At 38.7% G+C, this 26,328-nt stretch overlaps 1 protein-coding gene across 8 annotated transcripts in view; it reads left to right on the top strand.

Annotated features, from left to right (window-relative positions):
* The window catches only part of Phka1 (phosphorylase kinase regulatory subunit alpha 1), a 132,892-nt gene that overhangs the window by 5,665 nt on the left and 100,899 nt on the right, over positions 1-26,328 (top strand). For all 8 annotated transcript variants that reach the window (XM_028892032.2, XM_028892031.2, XM_028892030.2 and 5 more), the window contains exons 4-8: positions 1,911-2,079; positions 8,624-8,706; positions 15,078-15,158; positions 21,701-21,799; positions 25,223-25,369. In XM_028892032.2, the coding sequence (XP_028747865.1) occupies positions 1,911-2,079; positions 8,624-8,706; positions 15,078-15,158; positions 21,701-21,799; positions 25,223-25,369 (579 nt within the window). The remainder of the gene's footprint in view (positions 1-1,910; positions 2,080-8,623; positions 8,707-15,077; positions 15,159-21,700; positions 21,800-25,222; positions 25,370-26,328) is intronic.

Here is a 26,328-nt window from a genome sequence, read left to right as displayed (position 1 = left end):
AATCTGTAGTCCCTTACTGGTGAATTACCTGCTAGAGCTTTGCCTCTTTTTCTTTGTAGATTGTCTGTTTCTTGCCTACTGAGTTCTTGTATACTATGGATATTAAACATGTGTCACATATATTGCAAATATTTTTAAAGTCTACCATTCATGTTTTAAGTTTGACATTTTCTCCACACAAACATAGTTTAGTAAGATAACTTTATTCTAAGATCTCAAAACATGTACATATTTAATCTGACTTAACTGTGAAAATAGAAAGAAATCAACTCTCAACTTCTAAACTTCCTTATCTACAAAAGATTTTTAAATGTATATACAATTAATTATTGTATATACCTCTTTACTAGTCTGTTCACATAATATCATTTTTCTCTCTGTATTTTTTACTTCATTTGTATTTCAGATATTTATATTTTATGTCTTATTAAATAGATATAGTTCATGTTTCATGAACATATTTAAGATGTCCTGGTTATTATATATCAGAGGCCTAAACAATCACACTACATTTCAGGAATTAGGTCATGAACTTTTACCCAAGGTTTCCTGTCTGGACTTACTTACTTTCTTTCTTTTCTTTTCTTTTCTTTTATTTTATTTTGGTTTTCGGAGACAGGGTTTCTCTGTGTAGCTTTGCACCTTTTCCTGGAACTCACTCTGTAGCCTAGGCTGGCCTCGAATTCCCAGAGATCCACCCGGCTCTGCCTCCCCAGTGCTGGGATTAAAGGTGTGTGCCACCACTGCCCGGCTGTCTGTCTGTCTGTCTGTCTGTCTGTCTGTCTGTCTGTCTGTCTGTCTTTCTTTCTTTCTTTCTTTCTTTCTTTCTTTCTTTCTTTCTTTCTTTCTTTCTTTCTTTCTTTCTTTCTTTCTTTCTTTCTCTTTCTTTCTTTCTTTCTTTCTTTCTTTCTCTCTCTCTCTCTCTCTCTCTCTCTCTTCCTTTCTTCGTTCCTTCATTCCTTCCTTCCTTCCTTCCTTTCTTTTCTTTCTCTCTCTCTTTCTTTCTTTCTTTCTTTCTTTCTTTCTTTCTTTCTTTCTTTCTTTCTTTCTTTCTTCCTTCCTTCCTTTCTTTCTTTCTTTTCTTTCTCTCTCTCTTTCTCTGTGTCTCTGTGTCTCTCTCTCTCTCTCCGTGTGTGTGTGTGTGTGTGTGTGTGTGTGTGTGTGTGTGTGTGTGTGTGTTAGAAATTGAACCCAGGGCCTTATGCACGCTCAGAACACATTACCACTAAGCTATATCCCCAGCTCCCAATGATTCTCTTCTAATTTATAATTTCAGCTTTCTATAATACTATTTCTCTATTACTCTATATGGTTCTCATTAACACTTTTTATGGTATCTTCAAAATTTATCATCTTGGAGTTAGAGAGATGGCTCAGAGGTTAAGAGCACATAGTGCTCTTGCAGAGGACCTGAGTTTGTTGAGTGACTCACAACTGCCTATAACTTCAGCTCCAAGGAATCTGATGCCCTCTTCTGGCCTCTGGGGGTACCCACACCTACAAACTGCTATGCACACATGCCTAAATAAAAATAGTCTCTTCTCTCAATGTATCTGTAGATTCCTACTTTAATTTCAGGAACAAATGTGTAACACTAAGTTATTTTACTAAAGTGTTAATACTTTGAATTTCCAGTTTCTCTACAATATGGCAAAGCAAACATTTGAAAAGCATAGAAGAGAGGTGATGAACAGAAAATAGCTGGGTGGTTTTTTATTTTTTACCATTTTTTTTAATTAAAAGTAACAGATTTTTCAGTGTAGGGGAAACAGGTAACAATTTACTTTAAATGTTCACTCAGGGTTAGGCTTAGGGAAGGCAGAGTGCACTGGTGTATGCCATAATACCACAGATACATAGCATATGGGTTGACTTTTCTGACTACCCTTCTTCTACTGTTTTCTTTCCAGGTGGATAAAGTAGAGTCCTTCAAGTATAGTCAGAGTACTAAGGATAGCCTCCATGCCAAGTACAACACCACAACTTGTGCCACGGTAGTGGGTGATGACCAGTGGGGACACCTCCAGTTGGATGCTACTTCTGTGTACCTGCTCTTCCTAGCACAAATGACTGCCTCAGGTCAGTACAAGGAGAGAGTTACTGCACACCCCTAAGCTTGGAGCATCTACTCTGATCCTTTTGGCTTCTCTGTAGGTATTGGCCAGAAAATAAAATATCTTCAAAGAAGCACATTAGAAATAATGGGATTTTAAAAGTTTTGTACAGCTAGATAAGTTTTTTGAGGTCTAGGATATATCTTATTGTATTGAGAAACAAATTTGCAGTGCTAAGCTAATTAATACTCTTTCAAAATAGGAACCTGGAATTCTTGGCTAGGTTTTAGACAGGCATTTTTATTATTTATTAATTCTCAGTTGCCAGGAGATAGGAAGGAAGGTTGAAGTTTTTTTCTTATTTTCATACTATACACTAGTATGCCTGTGATTAGTGTAGCTACAGAACCACCCACTTTATATGCTCTTTATGAGTATGATCTGAATGTAAATATATATATGTTTTATTATTAAACAATATTCTATGTAAGTAGTTTGTGATTATATTTTGATGCTTGATATGTAAAAGAAAATTGTAAGAAATATGGTAGCTCACATCTGTCTATAATTCTAACACTTGGGAGGCAGATGCAGAAGGATTGTTGCAAGTTCCAGGCCAGCCGAGTAAGTTAACGTATTGACAATACCATTTTTTTCCTGTGGTGCTAGGGTTTCAATGCAGGGACTCACACATGCTAGGCAAGCACTCTTCCACTAAGCTAAAATCCTAGCTCTTTAAATTTTTTTGAGAGAGAGGGGTTCACTAAATTGCCCAGGCTAGCCTCAAACTTGTAATCTTCCTTCATCAGCCTCGCAATTAGCTGAGATTATAGGTGTGCACCATCATATCCAGCTAGTACCACACTCGTGTGTGTATCTGTAGTGCGTGTGTTCCTATGTGGGTAGAAGTACATGTTTGTATGTCTGCCTATGTATGTGGAGGTCAGAGGTTGACATCAGGTGTCTTCTCCATTGCTTTTCGTCTTATCTTTTGAAACAGGGTCTCTCACTGAACTCAAAGCTTACTAATTGCTAGACTGACTTGACTAGTGAACACTGCCTTTCTCTCCCCGCTTCCCCAGAGCTAGAGTTACAAATACGCATGACCGTGCCCAGCTTTTCTGTGGTTTCTGGGGATCACGACTCAAGTCTTCCTAATTGCAAGGCAGGTACTTTTACAGCAGAGCCGTCTGCTCAGTCCGGAATCCTGCATTTTTGACATTTCAATTTCTTTGTCTTCCTATTTGATACTAAAGGCACCCAAACTGGGAGTCCCCTCAGGATATTCTTTTCTCTTTCTCTTTCAAATAAATGCTTGCCAATAAACTCTTTAATTTTTTTCTTCTAGAACACATAGTCTAGAGTCTGAATAACCTTTCTGCAAAACTATGAATTGGCTACCCAGTTAGTTTTCTTTTCGACGAGAAATTTCTTCCAGAATAAATATAATTTTGTCTTATTTATTTAAATAGAATGGTAGTTATAATTTCATTTTGAAAAATATTTTAATTCCAACCCTGGAAGCTGTTTATTTTATTTTATTGTTGTTTTGTTTGAGACAAGGTTTTTCTGTGTAGCCCTGGCTGTACTGGAATTTGCTCTGTAGACCAGGTTGGCCTTAAACTCAGAGATCCACCTGCCTCTGCCTCCCAAGTGCTGGACTAAAAGTGTGTTAAAAAAGGCAGGTACTGACTAAATATTCCTGATGGTTTTTAAAATGATCCCCCAGATGGAAGCAGAGATACTTTAAAAAGGCTCATGAGATATATTCATTAAACAAATGTTTATTGATTCCTAACTTAAATAATTTTCAATTCAGTCAGATGACCTTGATAGGCGCTTGTAATACAGTGGATATTATTTGATTAAGTCTTTGGGAAATAAGTGAATAAATCAAAATTTACAATTCAGAACGGGAAAGTAATAATAATAAGTATAGAAGTTTGGAAGGCACTGGTCATCAAGGTAAGTTAGGGCTAGCTATTTGAGGACTTGTATAGCATGCTAAATAGTTTGAAATTATAGTCTGCAATTCTGTAGCGAGCCATTCGATGAAGATAACCAGGGGACTTTAAGGTGGTTCATTCTAATAACAAGAAGATAGATTGGATGGGGGACAAAATCAAGATGGAAGATTAGCAAAGACATTAGTGAAATACTTTTGCAAGAAATCACACAAATTTTGTATAGTGCATTTGAGTTGAAATTAAAAAGGAACTTTGTTAGATATAATTGGTGAAAAGAGTATGAAAAATCTTCGTAGAGTATTAGCAATGTTTTTGAAGATAGATTTACATAGAATTTGATTGCAGCTTATACAATGGTAGCATGAAGAGCTCCATAGACTCCAGCAAAACAGCCAAAAATGCTGAAAATTTAAGAACAAACAAGTCCTTTGAAGCCATTGGAAATTGCCCAAAGGGACATACAGTAAGTAGAGAAGCACTCCAAGAAATTAAATTATTTATAACAGTGAGAGACTGTGGTATCTGGTCTCAATCTGTCTCCTATCCCAACTCAGGATAATTGAATCATTGTCTGAGGTGGATATAACCAGAACACAGGCTTCCTCTCTCCTAAGCTATAGTGCAGTGGTTCTCAACCTTCATAATGCTATGACCATTTAGTACAGTTCCTCAGGTTGTGCTCCCAGCCATGAAATTATTTCCATTGCTACTTCATAACTGTAATTTTGCTACTGTTACAAAAGGTAATCTAAAAAATATAAAATATAAAAATATAAAAAATATTTTTGGAGCTAGAGTTTTGCCAAAGGGGTCACAGCCTACAGGTTGAGAACCATTGCTCTAGTTTAATGTTCCTGATTCTCCCTCAGAAAATAGGCTGGCATCATTTATCATTCTCCCAAGCTCTGTATTGCAGAAGCCCTAGTTCAGGCAAGTACAGCTTTGGGGTCCTCCATACCCCCAGACACCAGTGAAGTAGAATCTGCCTTAGAGTAGAGTGAGAATACTAGGTTGTCTGCTTCTTGGTTGGTTCAACCACCATCCTACACTGGAATATGCAAGCTGGGATGATCAGAAGCTCCAACTCCTGTCCAGAGCCTAGTGTGGAAAACAGAAGTGTCATTCCAAAGGAAATAGACCTCTGTACCCCACCAGCGCTGGAGCCCTGGCACAGAAGTTTTGATGGAGGGTAGAAACAAACTGTAAAAGCAAAGCTCTTTAGCTCTTTTTTTTTTTTTTTTTTTTTTTTTTTTTTTTTTTTTTTTGTTTCCGAGACAGGGTTTCTCTGTGTAGCTTTGCGCCTTTCCTGGAGCTCACTTGGTAGCCCAGGCTGGCCTCGAACTCACAGAGATCCGCCTGGCTCTGCCTCCCGAGTGCTGGGATTAAAGGCGTGCACCACCACCGGCCGGCCTCTTTAGCTCTTCTTAAGAAAATTAACTTCTTGAAGGAAGTTTGGGAAAGTTCAATGCAGATTTTGGTTCTTAGTAATTAAGATGAAGGGCCAGATAGATGACTCAGCAGTTAAGAGTACTGGCTGCTCTTCCAGAGAACTTGGGCTCAAGTTTCAGCCCCTACATGATGGCTCACAACCATCTGTAACTCCAGTTGCAGGAGATTGATGCCTTCTTTTGGCCTCTACAGGCACTGCATACACATGGTGCACCCATGCTGGTAAAACCCACACACAACAAAGTTAAGTCTTTTTTAAAAACATGTCTAAATAATTTAGATGAGGTTAACTGTTCAGTAACAACAAGAAACTAAAAGACAGATTAGCTAGAAATTTTAACAGATCCAAAGAAAGCTAAGGGGTGCTTCTAGGTGTTAGCCCAAGTATCAAAGACTTGACTCAAAGATTGTATGGGAAAGGGCCTGAGTTTAATTGTTTAAAATGATGGGGCAATTTATGTTTGGTGATTCTACAAAACAACAGAGTGATCAGTTGAAGTCAGTGGTGTGGGCTTACCTTGATACCAACAGAGGCAGATATCTACCACATCTTGGAAAAAGATAGTTAATGAGCTCCTTTCCCCAATATCAACATTGTCTTCTAAGGATGACAATGCATGTCCCCAAGGCTGTATCCTCTGAGGACTACCAGAGGCTGTGTGCACTGGGGGAATACATTTTACTGAAAGATGTAGCTGGAGTTTTTTTCCAGTCCAGCCTGGGCCCGCAGCCACTCAGACCCAAGTAAACACACACTTATATCACTTATAAACTGTATGGCCATGGCAGGCTTCTTGTTATCTAGTTCTTATATCTTAAATTAACCCATTTTTATTAATCTATAAGTTGCCACGTGGCTTGTGGCTTACCGGTACTTTTACCTCTTGTTTCCTCTGTGACTGGCTGGCAACTCCTGACTCAGCCTTCCTGTTCCCAGAATTCTTCTCTCTCCTTATCCCGCCTGTATTATACTTCCAGCCTGGCTACTGGCAAATCAACATTTTATTTATCAATCAATCAAAGCAACACACATTCACAGCATACAGAGCGATATCCACAGCAGAGAGAGTTCAGTCAAATCCCTAAATAAACAAAAACAATCCCCAGAGAAGAGGGTATCAGGATCTAGTGTTCTCACAATGTACTCTATAATAATACCCAGTTTTCAAATTAAAAATTTAGACACAAAGCAAGAGGATTGGGAGTTCAAGGCCAGGCTCAACTGCACAGTGAGTTCAAGATCATCTTAGGATACATGGGGCTCTTTTCTCAAAAAAAGGAAAGAAGGAAAAAAAGAGGGAGAATTCTCTTGGATATGATAGCAAAAGCATAAACAGCTAAAGAAAAAATCATAATTGTAATTTACCAAAATTAATATTTATGCTTCCAAAGACCCATTCAAGAAAGTAAAAGAGAATCTATGTATAGTATGATGTCAGTTTGTGATCCTAGCACTTGGGAGATATAGGTAGGAGGATTCAGACTTAATGGTCATCCTCAACTAAATAGCAAATTTGATGCTGACCTATATGACTCCATTTAAAAAACAAACACCTCTCTGTCTCATGTATGTATGTATTTGTGTCATGTGTGTTTGTAAAATCAACATAGATATAGAAGAAAATATTTGCAAATCATATATAAGCTATAAAGTATAAAGAATTCTAATAACTCATTATTTAGATTACCAGCATAATTAAGTCAGATGTGGTGGGATGGTAGATGCTTCTAAACCTAGTAGTTGGAAGGTAAAGGTGTGGGGGTCTCACATTTGAGGCTATAGGGAGATCCTGTTTTAAAACAAAAGAGAAAAAGGAAAGAAAAAAATAGCTTCCTTTAAAATGGCCATAGTGGGCTAAAAAGATGAACCAGTATTTAATGGCACTGACTGCTCTTCCAGAGGACCTGGTTCAGTTCTTAGCACCCATATGGTAGCTAACAACCATCTCTAACTCTAGTTCCAGGCAATCTGATGCCTTCTTCTGGACCCCATGGACATGTGGTACACAGACATACATGCAGGCAAAGATACCCATACACATAAAAAAAAGCTCAAAATATTTCAAAAGTGGCTAGGGGATCTGAATTGATTTTTCTTTAAAGAGTATATATAAATAACCATTAAGTACATGAAAAGATGCTGTGCATCATTAGTCACTAGAGAACTGCTGACCTGAATCACCATAGGAACCACCTCAGCCACTCTAGAATTATAGTAATCAAGAAGACAGATAAAAGGTGTTGCTGAAGAAAGGGAGAAATTGCTCCTTCATCCACTGCTCTGAGGAATGTAAAATGAGGGGAAGGAGGAGTCTCAGCAAATAAAAGTGCTTGGTAAAAAGCGTGACAACCTGAATGTAATCCCTGGACCCATATGGTGGAATCTGAGAACCAACTCTCCTCAAGTTGTCCTCTGACTTTGTGTACCATGGCATGCACACACACAAATAAATATAAATGAAAACAAAATTTAATGTAAATTTATACAACCATTTTGGAGAGCAGTCTAGTAATGCCTCAGAAGCTTAAATATAGTTGCCATATAATCTAGCAGTTTCTCTCCTAAGTATTTAGATATTCAAGAAAAATGGCAACATGTTCACACACAAAAAGGTGTACACGAATATTTATAGCAGCAGCATTTATGATAGCTAAAAAGTAGAAACAATCCAATGTCTGTAACGTGATGATTACATAAATAAAATGTGGTGCATTCATACAATTCAATATTTTTTTGCAGTAAAGGAAGTACTGATGCATCTCACAACACAAAGGGTCCTTCAAAATATTGTGTTGGTGAACAAACACTGACATAAAGCCTGCATGCCATACACTTCCATTTATATGAGTGTCCAGTGAGTAAAGAATTACTTTTTGTTGTGATGAACATATCCCAACATTGATGGTGATGGATATATACTGTATACACAATAAAACCCATTATACTATATACTTGGGATCAATGAGCTATATGATAGACTATCTCAGTACAAAGTGTTTAATAACATATGGGGAAGAACGATAAAAGCCAGTTATGCTGGACAGGTAAGTACAAGTCAATTGAAATGAAGTTGATGTAAGCTGAGTTCACTAAGTCATTGCCATTTCTGGGGCCCTGAGTGATAACTGACCAACTCTCTCTTTTTCCTTCAGGACTCCATATCATCCACAGCCTAGATGAAGTCAATTTTATACAGAACCTTGTGTTTTACATTGAAGCTGCATATAAAACTGCTGTAAGTACTTCTTTTATAATGGACTTAAAGAGTGGTTTTGTTTTTGACGTACTGAACAACCCATTTCTTCTCATATGGTAAACCTTATAATAAACTAATTAAAAAGGCTCCTAACAAAACCATTTTCACTTTCTTTACTAAGATTTTCATTCCCCTGCTTGCCCTCTCACACGTGGTAGAGTGATCAAGAGGGTCCCAATACTATGCTTTCATTTCTTTCCAGTTTCATACCTCATGGTGTGTACTCGGCAATCCAAGACTAAACTGTAGTCATTTTATTATATTACTATTTTAATTTAACATACTTTATTAAAGCCATCACTAGCTCAAGCTGGTCCCGAACATGAGGGTGATCTTAAACTTCTGTTTCTTCTGCCTCTACTTCCTGGGAGTGTTTGAGTTACAGGCATGAGCTTCATGACCAGTTTTATGTGGTGCTAGTATTTGAGCCTTAGGCAAGCACTCTTCCAACTGAGCTATATCCCCAGCCCCTTATGGTCTTATTTTAATTGAAATCTTAAAAAGAAATCATAATTACTGAGTGATGTTATGGGCCACTTCGCTGTACATAAAATTTATTCATGTGTTTATTGTTGGTATATTTAGAATGTACTATACAAAAGGTTTTTCCCTTATAAACTACCATATGAAGTAAGTTTATATTAAGTCATCATCTATAACACTTTCCTGTATAAAATGTTATGTTATACACTACAGAAATGTGTTTTTTCTTTAGACTAATATGAATTTTCTGTTGCTGTTGTTCAGTAAGACTCTATTCATAATCCCCTAAACCTCAAATAATCTAAATATCCATCAATAGGTGAATGGATAAACAAATTATAGTATGTCTATGAAAGGTAATATTGTTCAATAATAAAAAAGAACGAACTATTTATCCACGCAAAAACATAAAAAACTAAAAAGCATTATGCTTAGTAGAAGTTTCAAAGCTATCAACTGAACTCAGCATTCCAGGATGCAATAAGACTAAGTGTAGACCCTCCTCAAGACTGGTCAGTGCAGCCTAGTAGGAGGAGATAGGTCCCAGAGCAGGCAAAAGAGTTAGAGACATCTCCATTCCCATTGTTAGGAGTCTAACAAAAATTCTAAGCTAAACAACCACAGCACCTATGCAAAGGGCCTGATGCAGATGCATTCAGGCTCTGTAGTTGCTGCTTCTGGTCTCTGAGAGCCCCTATGAGCCCTGCTTAGTGGATTCTGTGGCTGTGTTCTTGTGGTGTTCTTGACCCCTCTGGTGTAGGGTGACTTTTCTGTCCCATCAGCCTGCTCCTCAATAACCACAGAGAGGCTTAATATTAATTATAAATGCTCATCCAATAGCTCAAGTTTGTTACTAGCTAACTCTTACATTTTAAATTAAGCCATTTATATTAATCTATATTCTGCCATGTGGTGTTACCTCTCTTTCATCTTGCACTTCCTGTTTCCTCTCTGTGTCTGGCTGGTGACTCCTCTGACTCCACCCTTCTCCTTCTCAGTGTCCTTAGTCTTGTTTTCCCACCTAACCTTATCCTGTTCAGCTATTGGCCAGCCAGCTTCTTTATTAAACCAATCACAGTGACATATATTTGCACAGTGTAAAGGAATATTCCACATTTCCCCTTTTTGTCTAATTAAAAAGGAAGATTTTAACTTTAACACAGTAAAATTGTATACAACAAAAACAGTTGTTGAGTAAGGATTACAGTTACAATATACAGTCCATTTGTATTTGGCAAATTTAGAGAAAATATTCTATTATTTATCTTTGTGAGTCTAAAATTTTATACCTAATTTACCTTTTATCATAACTAAGGAAAACTTTAAGTCTAATTATTTAGTGTTTAATTCCATGAAAGACCCCAGAGGGTGAAATGTTACCTAATGACAGGGACATCTGACTGCCTGGACAGTCACCCAGAATTCTTCTGTAATATTGGTACATCCATCTTTGGCCTATAGGCTTAGTATATCAGACAGACATTTTGTTTTGTTTTGTTTTTTTTTCTCAAGACAAGGTTTCTCTGTGTAACAGCTCTGGCTGTCCTGGATCCCTCTCTGTAGACCAGGCTGGCCTCGAACTCACAGAGATCTGATGGCTCTGCCTCCCAAGTACTGGGATTAGAGGCGTGCTCCACCACCGCCCTGCGTCTGACAGACATTTTTGAGAAGCAGGAAATTTTGGTGGGTTTTGTTTTTTGTTTTTTTTTGTTTTTTTTGTTTTTTTTTGGGGGGGGGTGTTCTGCTGGTCCAGTTTGGACAGTATACTGTCAGCAATTGAAGAAATGGAATTTTTTTCCCCAAATGGCTAACTTTTGCTATAAGGAGAGCAAACTCCATGTGGAGTTTCTTTGATGCCCACCATCCCTTTTTTGAAGTAAATTAGTGCTGTCTGGAGCAGACATTGTCATGAAAAGCCTTGGGTTATTAAACACATTAAATGCCATATTCTGTAGGTCTTTGAAGTGTTTGAAGACCATCCGTCTATCTAAATATATCTGTATATGACCTTGAAAACATACCTAACATTTGCTATAAATTTGACTATTATAGATGACTATGAACCTGCATTTCTTAATTATATATTATATGTTTAAATGAGCTATATAAACACAATACCCTAAACAAGAGTAAAAATATACATACAGTATAACAAAATTAACTTTAAATTTGTATCAGTAAACCAAAATCTATACCAATGTAACATATCTTGAGATTAATGTTTTTTTGGATTAAAGCAGATTGAATAATCTATGTTGCACGAATCCAAAATTGTCTTGTAATAAAAACCTGGAGCCAGATATCAGGGTAGATGCTGAAAGATCAGAGGAAACAAGCCACAGCCACTTCTCACCTTGGCAACTCCTCAGCCACATCACTTCCTGTCTCAACCTTCCTGGTGCTGGGATTAATGGTGTGTGTGCTTCACAAATACTGGGAGCAAAGGCATGTTGTGGTGGCACATGCTGGTAGGATTTGCTGAAGGAGGTAGAGGCAGGTTGATCTCTGAGTTTGAGGCCAGACTGGTCTACACAGTTGAGTTCCAGGACAGCCAAGACTGTTACACAGAGAAACTCTGTCTCAAAAAACCAAAAAAGAAGAAAAGGAAAAAGAAAGAAGCTGTTTCTCTGTAACCTTATAATGCAATGCTGAGATTGGTTCACCTTTGAATTCCTCTGCCTGGGTTTGAATATCTCTATGATCTGTTTTAACAAGTTTTTCTAAAACTTATCTTGGCACTCATATTAACAAACTTTTTAAATGATGAAACAAATGATCAAACAAATAATATTTATAATTGACATTACATAAAATCCCATCTAAATTAATTATCCTCATATTTAATTGCTCCGTTTTCAAACTGTCTAGTGTATTATCAGAGACCAAACTCCTTGGCATAGTGTTTCCCATTTTTTAATGTGGGGAAAAAAATCTCTCTCTCTGACTTCTTATTAAAACTAATTGCCCCCTTTAAGAAATCCCAGTTGACTTACCAGATCTGCTGACAATGACGATTTAGATGACAGTGTGGCAGCAACCCAAGGAGGGGGCCCAGAGAAAGCCACAAACCACCAGGAGAGGGAAGAAATGAAAGAGCCCGCTGTCTGTATGGAGGAACATGGGAAGGTGGCTAATTCCTGTGGCTTTTGGAGCCCCAAAGCTGGTGGAGTCTGCTGCAAAGAGGCTGTAACAGAAACTTAGCTGGCCGGGGAGGGACTCCAGCCGCATGTAGCTCTGGCCTGTGCTGGTGGCTGCAAAGCCACAGACAAGTGGCTTTTTGTGAATTTGTTCTCCACGTTGGGCACCAGATGTAGCACGAATCTTAATTTGTCTTATAATAAAAAACTGGAGCCAAATGTTGGGGTAGATGCGGAAAGATCAGAGGAAACAAGCCCCAGCCACTTCTCACCTCTCTAACTCCTCAGCCAAATTCAGTCTGAGGATTCATGGAAACAGGATCTTCCTCCTTGTGGCTGAGGAGTTGGTGATTATTGTCATTTAGAACTTGAAATATGTCATTCCATGCCATTGTGGCTTTTACAATTTCTGTTGTGAAATATATTATTCTAATGGGGTTTGTCTTTATATATAGCTTTCAGTATTCTTTCTTTGTTCTGTATACTTAATATTTTAACTATACTGTAATGTAGAAGGTTTTTTTCTAGTCTTGTCTGTTTGACATTCTAAATGCCTCCTGTATCTACATGGCCATCTCTTTCTCTAAACTTGGCACATTTTTCTGGTGATTTATTGAATACATTTTTCTTTTCTTTTTTTGAGACAGGGTTTCTCTTTGTAGTCCTGGCTGTCCTGGAACTCACTCTGTAGACCAGGCTGGCCTCAAACTCAGAGCTCTACTGGCCTCTGCCTCCCGAGTGCTGCGATTAAGAGTGTGCAGCACTATAGCCAGCTGAATGCGTTTTCAGTGGTGAGGTTGAAGGAGAAGTGCTCAGTGAGGAACAAGGAATGGCACAAGTGCACAAGACAAATATAATCAAAAGGGCAGGAGCCTGTCTGAACAACTAACATTGTAAGCAACAAAATGGCCATAGTATTCCATTACCAATCAGCAAAAGCCCAAATATCCATAGAGATATACAATATCAATAACTGAGTAAAGGGCTTGCCGTACAAGCCTGACAACTTGTGTTCAATCCCTGGAACACACGTAAAGGTAGAAGGAGAAAAACCAATTCTAGAGAGTCGTCCTCTGAGTGCCACACATGTGCTACACACACACACACACACACACACACACACACACACACACACACACACCACACACACCCCAATAAATAAACAAATGAAAAACAACTGAAAAAAATCAGGAATAATGGACTGTTTTCTTTGGAGAAGGATTATAATTAATGACCACAGAAGTGATAAGGAAAACAGATCAAAGTTACCATCAAAACAGCACAGCAGTTATTTCTGTAAGCAATTAGGGGGAATGCTGTAGCAGTGGGTGGCCGTTTAAGGATAAGCAGGCTGTTTGCATAATCTTTAACTTGTTTTTCTGAGACAGGGTCTCATCTCAGGATTACAGCCATGTGCAATGCTGCCTGGCGATAGTTGTATAGTCTTGGACTAGCTCTCAAAATATTTCTTAAATAAGCCAGGTGGTGGTGGCGGTGGCGGTGGCGGCACATGCCTTTAATTCCAGCACTTGGGAGGCAGAGTCAGGCAGACTTCTGTGTTTGAGGCCAGCCTGGTCTACAGAGCGAGATCCAGGACAGGCACCAAAGCTACACAGAGAAACTATGTCTCCAAAAACATATGTATATGTATGTGTGTGTGTATATATAAATATAAATATAAATATATATATATATATATATATATATATATATATATATGAAAAGTAAAATGGAAGAAGCCAGTACTAACCAAACTATGGGCTTTATTTGGCTTTTACTAGTTTTTAGTGTCAAGGCCCCAAGGGACAAGACTGGAGGAACCACTGTTGATTGGAAGTCACTAAGGAGACGTGACAGGAATGGCATAGAACCTTGGAAAGTATAAAAGGTTACTAGTAGTCAGGCTTGGTTGTATGTGCTTATAATCCCAACTCTTGGGTAGTACAGGCATATGAAGTCCATAGTTAACTTAATTGGTTAATTGAATTGAGTTCTTAACTTTTTTACAATTGTACTGTGGTTATATTCAATGTTAACATTAGGCAAAACTAAGTGAAAAGTATTAGGGGACTCATTGTACTATTTTTGCAATTTCTGTGTAATTCTGAAGTTATTTCAGAAATAAAAAGGTCTTAAATGTAATTTCAAATACTTTTGTATTACCAAGGAGATGTGCACAGTTATGGCTAAGACTAGGTTATGGAGTGCCATTCCTTGGAATCTACTCTTGGTTCTGTCACATCACCTGTATGACCTTGGGTGAGTTCCTTAGCACCCTTTTTGTAACTCAATTTTATCACCTGTAAAATGTGAGGATTAGGGAAGATAACGCACATATTGTACACTTTCAGTACCAAGAGAGTAAGATTAGTCTGTGTGTTTGGCATAAAATACCAGCTACTGTTTAGCCTCCATGTGCTACACTTTATGGGAATTGCCTTTGGGGAAAACTTGAGAAGTATTCCTAGATGAACTGAGTTCTATTTCTTAGACTTCCTGATTAAGTGTTGGAGACTCCCCACTTCTTAGAGGCCCCAATTTAAGTCATTGTCAGCTCCTTAATAGTCAGTGTGGATGTGTGTGTGTGTGTGTGTGTGTGTGTGTGTGTGTGTGTGTGTGTGTGTATGTAGAAAATTTGCTACTATTGATGTTTTTTATTCAAGGATTACATATCTAGTGAATGTTTAATGGTTATGATTTTCTAGTTATATCTTGATTATTTTATGCCAGGACTTTGGGATATGGGAACGTGGAGACAAGACCAACCAAGGCATCTCAGAATTGAATGCGAGTTCAGTTGGAATGGCCAAGGTACATTTTCTTTTTTCTTTTTACCACGTCTGGTTAGTGGAGTCTGGTTTACCTTTGTCATAGATAAAAATTTAGTGTACATGTGGACCCATCAAACTGTTCTTTAAAGCACAGACAAAATTCAAATTCCTTCATGAAAATATGAATATGTGATATTAAAAACTTTTTTGTAAGTTCCAGATTTGGTATCATATGGCTTTTGTGGCCTGCCTATGTTTATATATCCTACAGGACAACAAGTTTCAAACTAGATTCACCATCTTTGCCATTGAATAAACTAAGAGAAGCTCTTTCTCCCCACAGAGCCCAGTCTACCAAGCTTGGTATCAGGTAGTGATCTCCGAGTCCTCCATCCCCTCTACTCTCCTCTGCCTCCCACAACATCACCACCTTTCCACTTGGCTGTGTCATTCTTATTTTCTCTAGAAACAGTAAGAATGTATAAAATAGGACAGCAGGAGTAAACTCAAACATCATTATGGCAAATGTACATGGCTCAGTCATTCCTACTAAATGTTTAGGAAAGATGCAGCTTGTTTTTCAAAAAGAAGTAAATACAGTATGTACTTTTCATGTCATATTGATACTGAAAGTTTAAAACTAAGGCAAAGTAAAGTCTAAAAATGAAAAAGAAATGAAATACAATTCAAAGCAAAAAATATTCCATGGAATAAAGAGAACAAGTGGGTCATGATAGACTTTTGATAGACTCTATAATGAGAAATGTGGTCTGGAATGCAGTTTCAATTACTAAAGAACACAATGTATTAGAAATAATTACATAAAGAAATAATTTAACAGCAAACATTGTGAGACCGCAAACCCAAAATTAGATCATAGTAAGTTCTAGGCAAGTGTTCTAGGCTGACTTTCATCTGTGGCTCCTTCCTTTTTATTTTGAAATGATTTTAAACTAAAGAAAAGTTTCAAGAATGTCAGGAAAAATCCATACATCATTCATGCAAGGTTTATTAATATTTGCTTTATCTTTCCCTCTTCCTGGTTATAAACATGCTCACTTGCACACGCACATACACACTTTTCTGAGCTAATTGAAAATGTACAAACTACAGGCACGATGAACTTCCTCAGACTCTCTGGTAACCTTGGCATGACTATCAAAATCAGGAACTGAGTGATTATACATAATACAAAGCCTACTCAGTTTTTAAAAATTATTCCAATAATGTCATTTTTCATAAAATAAAAATCCCTCCAATACAGTATCCAGACCAGGATAGCAAATTATATTTTGTTGTAACGTCTTTTTTTTTTTAGCTCAGCCAGTCTAGAGCAATACTTTATAGTCTTGACTTTGATGACACTGGCATTTTTGAAAAATACAGACTAGTTTTTGTTTGGTTGATTGGTTTGGTCTTAGGGCTGGAGTCTTTTGCCTACATACTCTACCACTTTTCTGTTTGTAGTACTATCTCTGGTAGACCAGGATGACCTTGAACTCAGTATACTGCTAGAGGTAATCTTAAACTGATCCTCCTGCCTTTGCCTCCCAAGGATTACATGTGTGCAGCCCTACTCCATGCTTCCCACACCACTCCATGCCCCCTTACCTTTTGGTACCCAACTCTAGACTGGTTATTCTATGTACTCCAGACCAGTACTTTTATTTTGTGTGGTATTTCTTCATTATTTACGTTATGTGTTTTTAGGAAGACCATCCCAAAGACACTGCTGTATCCTTCATCTGTCATCAGGAAATTACATGGTGTAAATTTGTCCCGTTATCATTGATTCTGTCTTTGATCACTTCATCAAGGTGTTGTCTGCTAGCTTAATCTACTGTAAATCTGCTCCTTTTACCATTCTTGTTAATGAGTATTTTGTGCTTGCTCAACTTCTACTTGTCCTTTAGGTCTCTCAGTTTAGCTGGTATTTTTCCAGGGAAGCCACCCAGAACTACTTTGTGCTCCCAAGACAAGGTCAGGTTGGCCTCATAATTGAGGAAATACAGATAAGCAATAAATACTTGAGATAATATCTAACCTTATTGGCAGTTTAAAGCAAGTGAATGCAGAAACATACACCTTTTAAAATCAAAGTATAAAAATTAAGATATTTTGTATTAAGAAGAGTACTGTCATATACTGCTAGAGGCAAGTTATATTGGTATAATATACATAAAAAGCAGTTTAGCATTTGATCTCAAAAGCTGTCCACACCCTTTGACCTACTGATTCTACTTCTAGAAATTAATGCTTATATATTTCAAAATGAAAACAAATTATTATTTGTTAGCTTAACAGTAAGGCTACTATATGCCATTCTATGGGCTTGATACTGTTAGAAACACCATCCATGAACTCAAAAAAAAATTGCAGTTTGGCAAGAGATGTTTATCAAAGTGCCATTTCTACAATAACGAAATGGAAGATAGCCTAGATTTACAGCAACTGGTAAATGGCAAAATATATTTTATTGCAGTCATATGAGAGAATATTATACCAAAATAGAGTTTTTATAACAAGGAAAAACTTACATTCTATATTAATTATAAAAAGTAAGATACAGCTAAGAGCAATGGTGCATGCTAACAATCCCACCACTTAGAATGCAGAGGATGAGAGTTCAAGGTCAACCTGGGCTTTATGTGTGTCTGAGGCCAGTCATGGCTACCTGAGACTGTCTCAAAAAAAAAAAAACAACCCCAAAACATTAAAAATACTTAAAAAAGCAAAATAGCACTGATGAAAAACTAAGAGAAAACACCAGTGTTATTAACAGTGGCCTGGTAAGATAGCTGCATGGGTAAAAGTGCCTGCCATGCAAGCTGAGCCACCTGAGTCTGATCCCAGAACCCACGTAAAGGTAAGGAAAACCCATTCTGCAAGTTGTCTTCTGTCCTTCACACGTGCGCTGTAACACACACAAACCTGAACTCACACGTACACATCACACACATCTATGTTCGTTCATATGATAATGTCAAAGGAAGTACTAACAGGCTGATGAGTTGGCTTAGCAGGTAGAGGTACTTACCACCAAGCCAGATGACCTAAGTTTGATTCCCAGAACCCACAGGGTAGAATAAGGAATTGACTCAACCCCCCCAGTGCACACAAAATAAATAAATGTTCTTTTAAAAATTAAAGTATGGTTTACCTTTGTGATCAGAAAATGCATATAGAAAAGCAAGAAATTAATAATTTCTAAAAATTCTCTTGAGACAGACAGGGTCTCACAATATAGCCCCAAAGATAGCTTCAAATTTCCAATCCTCTTGCCTCAGTCACATGCTCTCACACTTGGCAATTTATTTTATTTTATTTTATATTATTATTATTATTATTATTGGTTTTTCAAGACAGGATTTCTTTGTGTACCTTTGCACCTTTCCTGGAACTCACTCTGTAGACCAGGCTGGCCTCGAACTCACAGAGATCCGCCTGGCTCTGCCTCCCAAGTGCTGGGATTAAAGGCGTGCGCCACCACCACCCGACTTTGGCAATTTATTTTAAAAGCATAATTTTACTTATATTTAAAACTAAAAAATCAGCCTTTCAAAGTAGAGTCTAGTGATGGTGACCGGGATAAAGGGGAGGGGAAGAAATGGTCAAGGGGTTCAAAGATTTAGGTAGACATGAGGAATAACTTTGTGGATCTCTTACTCTGTATGCTCACTACAGTCTTTGAAAACACATTATGTATTTTTGTTTTGTTTTGTTTTTTGGTTTTTCGAGACAGGGTCTCTCTATGTAGCTTTGCGCCTTTCCTGGAACTCGCTCTGGAGACCAGGCTGGCCTCGAACTCACAGAGATCCACCTGCCTCTGCCTCCCGAGTGCTGGGATTAAAGGCATGCGCCACCACCGCCTGGCAACACACATTGTGTATTTTTAAAAACATGAAAACTTCTTCTTTACATTGCCAACTAATATTTGTTTAAAAGTTGAATATAGTATCTTTCTAGGGCATTTGCCTCTATATGGAAACCATAAGTCAGTGCCTAATAGTTCTTAGATTATCTTGTAGTCACACAACTTTTTTAAAAAAACTTCTTTATTGACTCTTTGGAGTTTCACTTCATGCACCCTATTTCTGTTCACTTCACGGTCCCCCCATATCCTCCCCTCATTCCTGCCACGCCCTCCCCCCACATAAGGAAAGAAATCGAAGAATAGAAGCAAAAACAAAAACCCAGAACAAAACAAAACAAAACACAAACCACTTCAACAGAAAAATCTCTTTCCTTCTCCTTTCCTGCTTCTCCATCACCTCTTCATTTGTCCTTGTGGCACTGGAGGCTTCGGTATGCCATATAGTGTACTCCTTTGTCCCATCAGTTTTACTGGCAAGTGTTTATTGCTGTGAGTCACTGGTCTGGTTCGAGGCCTCTGGCTTCTGGCACACCATCATCACTGGCTCCTCACTGGAACTCCTCTGGGATATCCCGTGGCTGCCACAAGTCTTAGAGATCTTGCTAGTATCGTTCCACAGGATCAATCCCTTCATGAGCTCCAGCAGATCCTAGATGGGGTAGATGCTAGGGTGGGTCAACCAAGGCCTGTGGGCCTGGATGGTAGCCAAGCTGATCAGTCCGGGCCACTGGGGCTGCCCACCTCGGGCAAGGGTGGAACAGTATCAACTCTTTAAAAAAAATTGCAACCAACTAGCAACAGATCAGGAACTCTGCCAACTAATTATATACCATCCAAAATCTCTAACCATGAGCCATTAAATACTCAAATAAGTGAGATATCTCTTTAAAAAAATTCAAGAAGGCTCATTATTAAGTGTTGTAACTGGGTATTAATTAGATACTTTAATCATCACAGTAAGTACGAAAAAATAAAGTTTTATCAGAATTGGCATGAAAGACAGAAAATACCATTAAATAATTGTATCACTGTAGAAAATGAATATGAAAAGGATTCTATACACAAAATGTCAGCATTAGAAAGAGTTCTGAAATGCAACTAAACAAAGCATTAATATACTTTATATATAAAATATACTTTATATATATATACGCAATAATATATAAAAATTGATTATATTTCTACATACCCAAAGTGGTTCTTAAATGCAGTTTTTAAAGGCAGTTTTGTATTTACATAACTAATGTAACATATATTACATATATATTTATATTTTACTTAGAATTCACAAAAATATGAGCAATTCATTTCATGAAAAAAATTATAAAATTTTGAAAACATTAGAAAATAACCAAATAAGTGAGCTTTGAGTTCACCAATAAATAGCCAGAGAGGAGATGAGGAGGAAAATAGTATGTGTAGAGAAAAATCACCAGTGTTCGATTAGACACACACACACACACGCACACACACACACACACACAGTGGAGGGAGGTGGGAGTGATGGGAGGTCATAATAAAATCCTCTGTTTGGGTATTAAATTTAAATTTTTAATTATGAATAAATAGCTATTTTTATTTAAATTTTTTTCATTTTACATACTGTCCCTCAGTTCCCCCTCCCTCCCTTTCTTCTGACCCCCATCCACTCCTCAGAGAGGGTAAGGCCTCCCTTGGGTAATCAACAAAGCCTGGCCTATCAAGTTGAGGCAGGATCAAGCCCCTCTCCCCTGCATCAAGGCTGAGCAAGGTGTCCCACCTTAGGGAATGGGCTCTAAAATGCCAGTTCATGCACTTGGGATAAGTCCTGGTCCCACTGCCAGGGGCCCAACAAACAGATCAAGCCACACAAGTGTCACCCACATTAAGAGGACCTAGTCCAGTGCCCTGCATGTTCCCCAGCTGTCAGTCCAGAGTCCATGAGCTCCCACTAGCTCAGGTCAGCTGTCTCTGTGGTTCCCCCCAATGATCTTGCCCCGCCCCCCCTTGCTCATATGATCCCTCCTCCCTCTCTTCAACTGCTCTCCAGGAGCTCGGCCCAGTGCTTGGCAGCCACACAACTGTTAACTCATTTCTTCTTTCTTTCTCCAATTTTTTAGACAGGGTCTGAATGTGTCAATGTTTAGCATTTCTTTTTGTTGTTGTTTGGTTTGGTTTGTTGTTGTTTTTTGAGACAGGGTTTCTCTGTGTAGCCCTGGCTGTCCTGGAACTCACTTTGTAGCCCAGGCTGGCCTTGAACTCACAGAGACCTACCTGCCTCTGCCTCCCAAGTGCTGGGATTAAAGGCGTGCGCCACCACCGCCCGGCTGTTTCACATTTCTTATGTGCTAGTATCTTAATTGGAGCTTCCCACTGAAAGAATGATTTTCCTATAAATTCATAAGCCATGTCCAAATTACTCTTTTAAAGCATGCTGCTTGACTGGATAATGATATGAACTCAATTTAAATTTTCCCTTGGACAGTATGGGAGACAAAGTAAAAATCATAAGGTCCTAGGAATAAAGAATGTTATTTCATTTTCCGTTCCATTAAATATATTCATAAGGAACATCACATAACGTTGATAAGATAATAGGAAGAAGCAATATGTACCATTCTTGAGTGTCTTTTCCTCTTTTCAGTTCTGGGGATTGAACCCGGGGCCTTGTACATACTAAACATGTGCTCTGCCACTGCAGTTGTCCTTTCTTCCCTTTCTTCTCACAGGCAGCCCTGGAAGCACTGGACGAATTAGACCTGTTTGGTGTGAAAGGTGGGCCGCAATCAGTTATCCATGTCCTGGCTGATGAAGTACAACACTGCCAGGTAAGGAAAGAATGGACCACATTACAGCAAATGGTATTCTTGCCCAGAGTCAGACTTAGCACAGGCTTTAGCTTAAAGAGAGCAGTCCACCATGTTGTTATTACCGTGTGATCAGAAATGTCTTTATCAAGCATTCTATACTGAGATAAACCTGATACTAGCATGAGCTATAAGATAGATCATGTTTGTCTTGGTCAATGTGCTATTGCTGTGAAAAAACACAATGACTATAGCAACTCTTATAAAAAAGCATTTAATTGGGGCTAGCTTACAGTTCAGAGGTTTAGTCCATTATCATCATGGAGGGGAGCATGGCAGCATGCAGGGAGACATGGTGCTGGAAAAGGAGCTGAGAGTTCTACATCTGGATCTGCAGGCAAGAGGGAGAGAGATACAGACGCTGGCTTGGGCTCTGAAACCCCCAAACCTACTTCCTCCAACAGGACCACACCTCTTAATCCTTCTAATCCTTTCAAGTAGTACCACTCCCTATTGACCAAGCATTCAAATATATAAGCCTCTGGGGGTCATTCCTCTTCAAAACACCACATTCCACTCCCTGGCTACCATAGGCTTGTAGCCATAAGATAATGCAAAATTGCATTCAGTCCAATTTCAAAGATCTCCATAGTCTCTAATAGTCACAACACTGTTTAAAAGTCCAAAGTCCAAAATCCCTTCTGAGACTCATGGCAATCTCTTAATTGTAAAATCAAAATCAAAAAGCAGATCACATGCTTCCAACATACCATGGCACAGAATATACATTACCATGGCACAGAATATACATTACCACTCCAAAAGGGAAGAAAGGGAGCATAGTTAGGAAATACTGGACCAAAGCAAGACCAAAACATAGCTGGGCAAACTCCAAACTCTGCATCTTCATGTCTGATGTCAAAACACTCTTCAGGTCTCCAACTCCTTTCAACTTTGTTGACTGCAACACACTTCTCTCTCTTAGGCTGGTTCCACTCCCTGTTAGCAATTCTCAGCAGGTATCCCACGGCTCTGGCATCTCCAATATCTTGGGGTCTCCAAGGTAGTCAAGGCTTCACCTTCACAGCTTCATGCAATGGCCTCGGTGGCTTTTCTTAGCCATGGAAAGAGAGATTTTACAACCCCTTTCTTGTATCCTTGGCTTTTAAGCCAGAACCATGTGGCTGAAACTGCCAAGTTCTGCTGCTTGCTGGGGCTGGCACATTTCCTTCAATTACATCTGCATTAGCTTTCGGTTTTCTATGGTTTCCTTCACTGCTTAAATTTTTCTTTAATTCCTTTTCACAAGTTAGAAGCTTAGCTGGGCCGTGTCTTGCTCTGAGGCCACCACTTCCCTTTATTGTATTTGGCATCAGACTTTCTTTTAGCTTTTTTCTCCCTTAGCACTAGACTTAGCATCATTACACTTCCTGGTACCTCTTTTCTCCCCAAACTATACATTTTGTATTTTTCTTTGCTCAGATTCCTCCTTTTCATTATAGATCTGCATAAGAATGAACACTTATAACCATGCAACAGAGTCTACACTAGGCTGTTTTGAAATCTCCTCTGCCAACGCCATTAATCCAAAATTCTTCAATTTAGCCTCTGGCAGACTTTTGCACAAGGGTGTAAAGCAGCCACATTCTTTGCCAAAATATAAGAACAGTCTCTAGGCCACTTACTAATATTCCGCTTCTCGGAAACCTCTTGAGCCAGGCTGCCATAATCTACCTTGCTCTCAGCGCCACTGCTTTCCATGTTCCTACTGGTATGGCCCATTAAGCACATCTTAAAGCATTCCATGGCTTTACTAATCCAAAAGTCACAAAGTCCACATTCTACCAACAACATGACCAGGCCTGTCACAGTAATACCCCAGTCCCTGGTACCAACTTCTGTCTTAGCCACTGTTCTATTGCTGTGAAGAGACGCCATGACTACAGCAACTCTTATAAAGGAAAGCATTTGATTGGGGCTGGCTTACAGTTTCAGAGGTTTAATCCATTGTCAGTATGGTGGGAAACATGGCAGCATGCAGGCAGACATGGTGCTGGAGAAGGAGCTAAGAGTTCTACATCTGGATCTTCAGGCAGCAGGAAGGAAAAAACCATTGGACTGGCTTGGGCATCTGAAACCACAAACCACCATAATGGTCCTCTTGTCTCAGTTCAAATTAAAAATGAACCCACCATTATATCCAGTTATCCACTGCTAGTGTATCAAGGGCCCGTGGTCTCTTTTTCCAAGAATCATTTTTTTTTTTGTAAACATAAAAAGGAAACAATATATGATCTGTTTTAAGTGTTCTAGATTGTGGTCTGAAACAGTCTCTGGTTCCTGGTTGTTTTCTGATTAGATATTTGGATTAACTGTTACTGTGGGAAAAGTTCATCCTTAGTTTTGTTTATGATTGCTGCCTGTATTGAAAGTTTCTTTTCTCTGGTGTGTGACATCTTTCCTTTTCTTCAAACCTTAATTATATCCTGTGGTAGTCCTGTGAATATAAATCTGACTTCTAATTTTGAAAACACTTTCTGTGGATAAAATACATTATGGAAGAAGAAAGGGGACCTTTTGTGGATAGGAAGAAGACTAGCAGGAGTACTGTGAGGGCAGGGAAAAGTATGGGGTGAGAAAATGAGCAAAGGGTAATAATATACATGTCTGAAAATATAAAGAAGCCCATTATTTTTCCTCACTTGCTGAAAATTAATTTGAAAGTATCTTAGAGGCATAGTTGATCCTTCTCTACTCTTCCCAGAAGCTATACTTTGTTTTAGTTTTATTACTTAAATGTTTAGCTATTTTGTGTGTAGGGGGTGTTTGCCTATGTGTATGTCTGTACCATATTCATGCCTGGTGCCCATGGGGGTCAGAAAAGCGTGTTGGAGTTATGGATGATTGCGAGCTGCCCAGTCCTCTGGAAGAACAGCCAGTGTTCCTAACTACTGATCCATCTTTCTAGCCTCAGCTTTATTCTTCTCTAGATGCTAAGGACCCAACAGGATTGTTTATATCCCACAGATGTTAGAGTCTCAATCTATGAGCAGCTGCTTTACAGTCACAATGGGAAACACTGAGAGCAGGATTAAGAAAAGGAATTCCATACCAAGCAAGCAGCTCTTTTAGGATCTCACTATTTAATGAATTTGGGTTCTTCTTCAGAAAGCTTTTGTTCCACATAAGTCTTTTTGAATCAAAGCTCTCACTTTCACCTTTTTTTTTTTTTTAAGTTTTTCAAGATAGGGTTTCTGTGTGTAGCTTTGGAGCCTTTCCTGGGACTCACTTGGTAGCCCAGCTGGCCTCGAACTCACAGAGATCCACCTGGCTCTGCCTCCCGAGTGCTGGGATTAAAGGCGTGCGCCACCACCGCCTGGCCTCAGTTTTGCCTCTTAACCAAGGTATTTAGTAATAAAGCATATTTTGCTCCCTTTCTCTTAGTCAATCCTGAATTCACTCCTGCCCCGGGCTTCAACATCCAAAGAAGTTGATGCCAGTCTGCTCTCAGTGATCTCTTTCCCAGCCTTTGCTGTAGAAGATAGCCATTTGGTGGAGGTCACCAAACAGGAAATCATCACCAAGCTGCAGGTATGTCCACACGTGCCTTTCTTCTCTGTAGGGCTGGGACTCTAAAGGAAGATTAGTACTTTTAGGGCCTTTGAGTATACCATATGCCAGGAATTTCAAGGAACTTTTCCTACTCGCAAGTCTCTTATGTTTTTCTACAAAACTTTTACTGTTAGGAATGGTACATCCACTTTGGAAAACATTTGGTATACTCTTATGAATTTAAACATATATGTAACATGTATCCAACAAACATCCTTACTCCTCAGTACCTACCCTTAAAAATGATAGTTTACACTCACAAAAAACTCACAAATGTCTATAGCAGCTTCAGCCATAATTGCAAAAATCTGGAAACAGCCTTCAACTGAGAAATAAATAAACAGATTTTACTATATCCCTATTTAATACCACTCAACAGTAAAACGAACCAGTTAATAATCTCTGAGATAGTATGAATGATTCTTTTTGTTTGCTTTTCTTTATTCTTCTCTTCTACAATATACATCCTGACCACAGCCTCCCCTCTTCTCCTCCACCTCCCCTCTTCCCAAGACCCACTGCCCCTCTGTTTCCCTTCAGAAAAGAGCAGCCCCCTAAGTGATAACAACTGAACACAGCATAACAAGATGCAATAAGACTAGACACAAACCCTCATATCGAGGCTGGACAAGGCAACCCAGGAGGAGGAAAAGGGTCTGATTCTTAAGTGCATTTTGCTGAGAGGAAAGAACAGATCACAGAAGCTATGCATACTGTATGATTCCATTAGTGTGACACTCCAAAAAAAGGAAAAACCAGAATGAGGGGAAAATTGGTGATTAAAAGAAGTTGGAGGGAGAAATCATCTATAAAGATGGAGTTCTGGAGAATTTTGAGCATGATGGTACAATTGTCGTGGTAGACAATGACTATGTTTGCCCAATCTCATGCAATTGTATCACAAAAAGTAAATTTAAAGGATCAACCAAAATGTGGTA

The sequence above is a fragment of the Peromyscus leucopus genome, chromosome X, assembly GCF_004664715.2.
Source record: "Peromyscus leucopus breed LL Stock chromosome X, UCI_PerLeu_2.1, whole genome shotgun sequence".
Lineage (NCBI taxonomy): Eukaryota > Metazoa > Chordata > Mammalia > Rodentia > Cricetidae > Peromyscus > Peromyscus leucopus.
The sequence above is the reverse complement of the archived record's forward strand: the minus strand, read 5'-3'. Positions and strand labels throughout refer to the sequence as shown.